This window comes from Octopus sinensis, linkage group LG7 (assembly GCF_006345805.1).
Source record: "Octopus sinensis linkage group LG7, ASM634580v1, whole genome shotgun sequence".
Classification (NCBI taxonomy): domain Eukaryota; kingdom Metazoa; phylum Mollusca; class Cephalopoda; order Octopoda; family Octopodidae; genus Octopus; species Octopus sinensis.
This window is the reverse complement of record NC_043003.1, coordinates 39,069,988-39,079,987: the sequence shown is the minus strand read 5'-3', so window position 1 is coordinate 39,079,987 and position 10,000 is coordinate 39,069,988. Positions and strand designations below refer to the sequence as shown.

General features: G+C 37.1%; 1 protein-coding gene across 1 annotated transcript in view; it reads right to left on the bottom strand.

Moving 5' to 3' along the window:
- LOC115214113 (lysosomal alpha-mannosidase) overlaps positions 1-10,000 on the bottom strand; it is a 153,818-nt gene that overhangs the window by 41,198 nt on the left and 102,620 nt on the right. Inside the window, exons 13-17 of the mRNA XM_029783172.2 lie at positions 6,291-6,410; positions 4,579-4,698; positions 3,991-4,123; positions 2,691-2,749; positions 481-684 (exon numbers count right to left, since the gene is read on the bottom strand). Of these exons, the coding sequence (XP_029639032.1) occupies positions 481-684; positions 2,691-2,749; positions 3,991-4,123; positions 4,579-4,698; positions 6,291-6,410 (636 nt within the window). The remainder of the gene's footprint in view (positions 1-480; positions 685-2,690; positions 2,750-3,990; positions 4,124-4,578; positions 4,699-6,290; positions 6,411-10,000) is intronic.

The following is a 10,000-nucleotide window of genomic DNA, read 5'->3' as shown; positions in this document are numbered from 1 at the left end:
GTTGAGGTGGTCGTAGTGGCAGTGGTGTGTTGGTGATAGTGTTATATTGCTACAAGGCTACTCATTGTAGAAGAGATAGCAGTCAGTTCAGCTGACCAAGGAAAGTTGAAAGTTGACTTCGGTGGGATTTGAACTCACAACTTAAGTGGAAGTAAGCGAATATAAGAATATACAGGCATTTAAACTCTTTCTCTTATTTTCACATTCGATACCCCACCAAGAATTTTCTATATTATCGTTCGAACTGCTCAACGTTGTACCCCAACCTTCAATATACTATTTATACACTAAACTATAACTACAACGTGGTACCTATATAAGATACGTAGACAGGGCTGTTGAGAGTTAAGATATTTGGACCAGGATATAATCCAAGAACAACCACGTGATAAACAGTTCGAACTAGTCGGTTGGATGCCCAGTAATTATTCACCACAGTAACTTATTAGCCCTCTGTGAACAGGTGGTATTTTAACTTACTCTTAATATATAACCCCTTGCTTGATGAAAAATTTCCGGATTCTGCTGTTCGGGACGGAATATATACGCTCCAGACGGTTGTGTATAATCTACTGAAGAACGATAGTACTTGAGGTTTTGTGTGAACGGACGTTTAATATTCTTAACTTTGTTGGTAATTGTCAATGGGCAACCGGTACTATGGTCAAACTCCAGTTTTATATACTGAAAAAGAAATGCAAAACAGATTATATACATATATATATATACATATAAACATATACATACAAACATATATACATATATATATGTATATATGAAATAGTACAGATTAATCATATCATTATACTTTTCCGAATATTTTTGCTTGTATAATGTCACGCAACTTCTCTACTTCACCCTTCGAATAATTAGTAACGTGAAACTCACAGATACAATTCAAGAAGCTTCAGCTTTAAATTCATACACTTTATATTTTATATATTGAGAACTTTTCCCTATTTGCAAGTAAATATTCATCCATTTAATTTAGTTTGTTGAACACTGTTCATAGTTACAAAATCTGAAAATGGAGGAGTAGCTCCTGAACTCCTGCGCAAAGAATGTCCGAGTATCATTCGAAAATAATTAAATGTCTAATTGAAGAAAGGAAAACAAAGTCTTAATAAAGAAGATGAAATGGAAGACATTTTTTTTAGATAGAAATAACAAAAGAAAAAGATTTCAGTTTTGGATGACGGAAATTCCCCCCGCAGCACGGGACACTGAATATGATGAAGTAACTGAATATAACTGCTAAGAAATTCACCCAACACCTATCATTTATCATACAAAGATTTAACAAAATTTAAAAACCCCAAACGTTCCCATGCTTCTTCAGCAGGCAAAAATAAACTAATAACCAAGCATACCATAGATAACGCTTTTACAAGATCACCACATCCTATTAGAAAGGCAATACTATTAATTTAGACACAAAAAGAAAACTATTAAGCTAAGAATAAATGATAGAGTAGGAACTTTAGTGGCAGGTGAACCATTGATTGCGTTTAAAGAGAACAATGTTGTTGGTTTAAGGCTTTTAGTAATTTCAAATCGATAATTATAAGTCGGAAACAAAAAGTGAGTTACATTAAAATCCATTTAGACTTACTTAAAAAATATCTCTTTAAAACGGTTTGTGCAACAAATGTACGCATTCAGGTACTTCCAAAAACGCCTACCTTGTCAAAATATATCTGAAGTTTAAAATATGTTAATATTGATTTCAAACTTTGGCACAAGGCCAACAATTTCGGGGAAAAGGTATAAGTCGATTACATAGACCCCTAGCGTTCAACTGGTGCTTATTTTATCGATTTAGAAGGATGAAAGGCTAAGTCGACCCCGACGGAATTTGAACTTAGGACGTAAGGACGGATGAAATGCCGCTAAGCATTTGGCCCGGCATGTTAATGATTCCGCTAGATCGCCACCTTAAAAACAGGATGTTAATAAGCATGTAATCAATTAGTCCATTAAAAATTACACATCTCTTACATTAATCGACCCAGTTCTGATCTCTGTCCCTCGGAGAAGTATTACATTCTGTTAGAGCTTTTTTGCAATTTTGAACAAAATATTGGAATTGGTGATTTCCTGCAGACACTTTTATCACTTTTTATTAAGGAATTCCCAACGTCTAACTGGCTAAAATAGTTTATTTCTCACATAATGGATTTATCATACTTTGAAACAAACAAGAATATTATTATAAATATTGTAAATATTATAAAACTTATGAAACAAACAAGAAATATTAAGCACAGCTAAAACTTTGTTAACAATAGTTGCCTTCCTAAAGACATGAAAACGTTGCCCATTTTTACATATAAATAAATATATTTACTTTTCTGTGCATGAAAACTGAATGAATGTGTAACGCATTTCTAGCAACTTTTGGGGGGAAGCAACCAATCAAATTTTGACCTATTCGTGAAATTTTGCTTATATATTATCACGTTGCTTAACCATTTTAGATTAAATCTAGTTCTTAGCCGTTTTTTCTTCCTGTTATCTTCCTTGAAATGTATACTGAAGCAAGTAAAACTAACACTTTTGATCTACTGATAATCGAATTTCTAAAGTTTCGTACACTAATCCAAATAATTGAAATTTTCGTATCCAGCCTCTCAGCAAAAACAACGGAGTAAATGACACATACAATGATAGAACATAAGTCATTATATTACCTCGTTTTCTACGACGTTGTCGGAGAATGTGCTATTCGTTGGTAGAAGGTCATTAAGGTCTGAAATACAAAACAACTATCAGTCACATCAGACATATAACTTCATCCATTTGATATTATGTTATTCCGTGATATATCAGATATACATGTTATTCAAACATTAGTATAACGTACCTCATCACATATAAAATTTTCTATCATTCCATAGAAAACTTAGCAATCTTTCTTATAATACATCAGATATCAAGCATCCTGTTATCTCATAATATATTAAACAGACTCTGTTCTGTCCCATAACACATCAAATACAAAAAACGTGATTGAAAACCTCATCAAACATAAAATATTTTATTTTGTTTCACATCAGTTAGTAAGCATGAAACGACTACCACACTTCCATATTATTCCTCAATATACACTGGACGGTGTCATTCTAAATAGTTTGTGACTATAAATCCGAGACGGTAAAGTCTAACGTAACTTTGACCATAACTGTACTCGAGCGGGGCTGACCTGGGGCTAAATAACATCATCAACAATAAGAACCAGCTTCTTACACTATATCACCGTAAACCATACATCAGTCACAGCATAGAACTATACACTATACACCAGGGATCCCCAAACCTTTTAGACCATCGGCCCCTCATCGACCCCCAGGCATGTACAAGAAAATAAATAAATAATAATAATAATTAAGTAGATGTTCTTTCATGTATCCCTTGAATAGTCCCATCGATCCCAAGGGGTCGATATCGACCACTTTGGAGACCCCTGCTATACATCAATCACAGTATAACACTCTAAATTATAAATCGGTCGTAGCATTGTATATGCATCAGTCACAATATGCCATCATCTATCAATTATAGCACGGCATCATGTAACATACCAGTCACAGTTTATCATTATACATCATACAACACTCACAAGATGCCATCATACACCAAACATTACTCACAACATATCACTACACATTACACATCAGTCACAAGATACGTCATACTTCAATCACAACATACAACCATACTCTATATATAAATATATGAGTGTGTATGAATATGTGTGTATACATACATACTTATATGTGTGTGTGTGTGTGTGTTTAAGAATATATATATACATACATACATACATACATACATACATACATACATACATACATACATACATAGACATACATAACACACACACATACACACAGACACAGACACACACACACACACACACATACACACACATATATATATATCGGCCGTCCTAATTTAGCATCATACAATAACTGAGACTCTAACCCTCACCTTTATTCGTCTGTCGTACGAAGTAAGTGCTGTAGCCAAGCGCTGGAAGTGAGGCCAAGAACACGAGTTCATGCGTTGCAATGGAAGTTTCTCTTTCTGGCAACCGTTTCGTCTGATGTGAAAGTGGAATAATCTGAAACAAATATACGAAAAACGTGTAATTGTAGCTCCTGTAGAACCGCTCCCGCACACACAGCACGCACACACACACACACACACACACACACACACACACACACACACACACACACACACACACACACACACACACACACACACACACACTCACTCACTCACTCTCTCTCTCTCACTCTTTTTCTTTCTCACTCTCTCTCTCTCTCTCACACACACACATTCACACACAGAGACACACATACAGACGTACACACACAGACGTACACTCACACACACATGCGAACGCATAACATATATACACACTCGTACATACACACATACAATGGCTCACGCGCGCACGCGTTTAAGCTTCCTGCTGTTATTCGTTGTTTTTAATGCATTTTCTGAAAATTAACATCGGTTAATGCAAGACTGCATTACTGGATACCAACCCCAAAAACATAATCAACTCACCTGTACAGGTATCTTGTTGTTCTTTGCATCAAGCACCTTAAAAGCCTTCACTGGTGTTATAGGTATTCTCACCCAGTGGGTACGTTTTTGTGCTCTGGGGTTGTAAATTGCTACGAAGAACTGCAAAAAGAGGAATTCAAAGACAGCTTCATTACCATCTAGCATGAGGGCCATGTAAAGAACTACAAGATAAAAGCTCTCTGTTAAGGGTTAATTGCGACATATTAGATATGATCTGTCATTCATTCCACGGATCTTTTCGGTTTGAACGGCAGTTTTTTCTAGCGGTGTCATATGAAATTGTAACCCATAATTATGACCCTAGTATCGATCTTTTGCATTTCAATCTGTTTTAGGGTTAGGGTTAGTTAGGGTCAGGATTAGGATTAGGGTTAGGGTTAAGATTAGGGTTAGGGTTAGGGTTAGGGTTAGGGGTGGGGGAAGGGTATCTTTTTTCTTCACAAATGTAAATAAACCCAATCTGTTTCTTAAACGAGGGACATATTCATACGGCACAGAATGTTTTTTTACCTCAATAGACGTCATTGACTGGTTGAAATTGCAGAAATTGAAGAAAAAACAACAAATATCTTACAAACTATAGAATTTTCTCACTAAAGCCAAGAGAAAAAGATGTTTTATAAACACATTCTACCAGTATACGAAGTTTAAAAGTGTTTAGTTTCGTGGAAATTATTAAAAAAAACTGCCGTTCAAACCGAAAAGATCCCATTCCACTATTATAACAACTTATAATGATGTAGGTGGACTGGTAAAATTGGGTCAGAAAGAGAATGAAGAATATATTTGATAATGTACTCTCTTACATACAATACGGAACGCCTTTTGTAATAAGCCTGCTGGATCACATCTTATCTGGGGCTAAATAAAAAAAGCATTGGCTACTTCACTAACAACAACAATTAAAAAAGTAGTAGCAACAACAACAGGAACAAGCAATATAAGCTCTAATTAGAAAATAAACAATAATTATAATAGCGATATCATCAATGAAATCCCCATGCAGATCCACAAATGGAACTTGACCCAAAAGATGTGCAATAACACCATCGTCAACACAATTCTTGACACCACTCTCACCATCAACACTATCACTACATCTGCCACCAACTATAACAACAGCAACAACAACACCAACACAGATACCGTCTCCACTAACAACAACATCAATACCTCTGCCAACGTCAATGACAATGCCATACAACCACCGCGACCACCACCCTTACTATAAACAACAACAACAGCAACAACAACACATCTACAAATACAGTCACTAATAACATCAGAAGCACAACCTATTTCTTTACTACCCATAAGGGGCTAAACACAGAGAGGACAAAAAAGGACAGACAAACGGATTAAGTCGATTACATCGACACCAGTGCGTAACTGGTACTTAATTTATCGACCCCGAAAGGATGAAAGGCAAAGTCGACCTCGGCGGAATTTGAACTCAGAACGTAACGGCAGACGAAATACGGCTACGCATTTCGCCCGGCGTGCTAACGTTTCAGCCAGCTCGCCGCCTTCACCAGAAACACAACCACTAACATCACAACTAACACCAAGAACAGTTGTCCCCTCTAGTAACAACCACATAAAAAAAACAAGCCCGACATACACACAAACTCACCCTGACTCAGAAAATGCTCTCGTAACGGGAAAATACCTCAAGGGGCAGAGGAACTTACGGTATCTGATGTTTCGGTAATAAAGCAAGATGATATATTCAGCTGGTTACAAAATTCCATTTTTCCATAGAATTTATTCTTATCAGGCAACCATTTCTTGTAGGCTTTTCTTAGAACATTCTGGAAAAGAGATAGAAATATAGTGAGATAAATTTGGAAATAGTTTGTATGAAGGGGTGCTTTATGTGTGTGTGATCGTGCGTGTGCGTGCATGTTTGTGTGCGCATGTGTGTACTTGTGTGTGAAAGAGAGAGATAGAGAGAGAGTAGAGAGTGAATGAGAGTGCATTTATAAGTATTGCTATCACCACAAGTGCATTTCAATTTCTCTCTATCACTCTCTCTTTCTCCATCCGCCCACCCATCCATCCATCATCCATCCATGCATGCAGGTACGCACGCGCGCACACACACACTCATAGATACATGCATGCATGCATACATACATACATACATACATATATACATACATACATATATACATACATACATACATACATACGTACGTACGTACGTACATACATACATACATACATACATACATACATACATACATACATACATACATACATACATACATACATACATACATACATACATACATACATACATACATACACATATCAGGGTGAATAAAAAGTAAGTAACGTTTTGAAACATGAAATTCATCAAAATATATTTCAACAATGCAGAAATTTCATTCATCAAAGTAAGTACCATTACAATCAACACAAATTTGCCAACGAGTTACAAGTTTGTTTATTCCGGTAACATAAAATCTGGAGTTCTGGATCTGGATTTTTTAACTCCTTCTCTAGCAGGAAACCATCAAAGTGCTAGAGAAGATCCGGGGAATAAGCTAGGTGGGGAAGTACTTCGTAGCCAAATTCTCTAAACTTCTAGAGCGTCATTAGTGAAACGTGTGGTCGAGCATTGTCATGAAGAATGATTGGCCAGCCTGGGATGAAGGAGTAGCAGTTTTTCGTTCATTTTGGCAATTCCATGGCAATATGTTTCTGTAGTAATGGTTTTTCCGGGTTTTAAGAAGTTATAGTGGATGAGTCCAGCAGTACACCACCAAACAGACACCATAGCCTTCTTTTTGAAGATCACGGGTTTAGGGAAGGTTTTCGGTGCTTCATTTTGGTCTAGCCACTGCGAATAACATTTTTTATTATTGTACAGAATCTACTTTTTATCGCAAGTTACAATACGGTCGAGAAATGGATCGGTCTGGTTACGAAGAAGAAGCGACGAGCAAATTTCATATCTGCGCATTTTCTGATTTTCATTCAAATCGTGTGGTACCCATTTGTCGAGCTTTGTTTGATTCACTGATCGCATGCAAATGGCTGCAGGCAGTTTTCTGGCTAACTTGAAGTTATTTTGCCAGTTCCCGAGTGGTTTTACGTGGATCTTTCTCAATGACGGTTTTAATTGACCGTCATCGATGACAGATGGGCGTCCACTTATCTCACTATCTTCGAGGCACGGGTCTCTTCTGCGAAATCGTTTAAAGCATTTTCGAGCTGGCCACTCACCGGTCATTTCCTCGCCAAACGTTTCGTTGATATCGCGAGCAATTTCAGCTGCTTTACGCCCTTTTTGAAGTTGAATAGCAAAATTGCTCGAATGTCGCACTTTGACAGATCCATTTCAAAGTTTAAAAAATTATAAATGTTAATTTATTGATGCATTTGGGCAAGTCTACGTCTGTATTATTAGACAACTGCAAAAAATTGTTTTAAAATTATTCAGGACTCTGCAAAATTCCGGTACAAATTCTTCATGGTTCAAAACGTTGTTTACTTTTTGCTCAACCTGATATGTGCGCGCGCGCTCGCGCGCGTGTGAGTGTGTGTGTATGAGTATGTATGCATGCATACATGTATGTATACACACACACACTCACATTTTTATGATGTTTAATCATCAAAAAGTTTCAAAGTTAGCCAAGATCCGACCACTGGATACATGAGTTGTGTCCCCTTAAACATTTTCTCTTAGAGTTATCCCCCTTAAACATTTATTTAAAGATAAAAATTTCGGTCGACGAAGAGAAGAAAACCTATTGTTTTGTTATATATGTTCTATCTTTTATCTTTTATCTTCTGCTACTTTCAGCCATTAGACTGCAGCCACGCTGGGGCATCGCCATAAGGAATTTTAGCTGAACTAATTGACCTTCAATACTTAATTTCTTTTTAATTCTGATATTTATTCTGTCGGTTTCTTTTTCCCAACCGCTAGCTTGCTGAGACGTTAACGCACCAACAATAGTTATCCAGCGGTGGTGGGGGACAAACACACACACACACACACACACACACACACACACTCTCTCTCTCTCTACACACACACACACACACACACACTCACTCACTCACTCTCCTCTCTCTCTCTCTCTCTCTCTCTCTCTCATACATACACACATATACACATACGACAGGCTTCTTTTCAGTTCCTGTCTAACAAATCCATTCACAGGGCATTGGTTGGCCCGAGACTGTAGTGGAAGACACTTGCACAAAATGCCACGCAGTGAAACAGAACCCAAGTTTAGATAAGGCACTGCATCATAATACTTGGCAAATTAATTCTAATAGACTTGCTAAGTGTATATAAAATATACTGTCCAAGCAAAAACTAAGCATGTTTTTAAAAATCTTTTTACTTCACAATACAGAGTATGAAATATGTTAATTACTAACTATTGCATTTTTATGTATGTTCATTATAATCAACTATATCTGCGTGTAATTAACTGAGGCTTTATCATATCAGCTTTGTTTCCACACTAATTCGCGTACAATATTGAATAGTTTACTGATTCTTCAGTTACTACTTCAACAACTACTGTGAAGCCTATACTTCGCTGACGAGGTCTAACACCACTAAAACTTATCTATACAGAGTTACCTCCCCTCATAATACTAGCCTTTAAGCCAGTGATTTACCAGCCGGTGGTTCGCAGACCCCGGGTGGTCCGCAAAGGTAGTGCTGGGGTTCCGTGAACATGTTAAGCTGACAGACCTTTCAAAATTCTGGGGTTTGTAGGAAAACTCATTTAAATTGCAGTGAAAAGGTTGGGAACCACTGCTTTAAGCTATCAAGCTATTTTTTTCTTTTTCCCTTTTTTTTTTTACCTTACTATATACTTATTTCTACTCTTTTACTAGTTTCAGTCATTTGATTGTCGCCATGCAGGAGCACCGCCTTTAGTCGAGCAAATTGACCCCAGGACTTATTCTTTGTAAGTCTAGTACTTATTCTATCGGCCTTTTTTGCCGAACTAAGTTACGGGGACATAAACACACCAGCATCGGTTGTCAAGCGATGTTGGGAGGACAAACACAGACACACAAACAACTACACACACACACACATACACACACACATACACACACACACATACACACACACACACACACACACACACACAACACACACACACACACACACACCACACACACACATATATATATATATATATTATATATATATATATACATATATATATATATGCATATATACGACGGGCTTCTTTCAGTTTCCGTCTGCCAAATCCACTCACAAGGCTTTGGTTGGCCCGAAGACACTTGCTCAAGGTGCCACGCAGTGGGACTGAACCCGGAACCATGTGGTTCGTAAGCAAGCTACTTACCACATAGCTACTCCTAAATGTTTAACAAGCATCACATTCAACGTTAA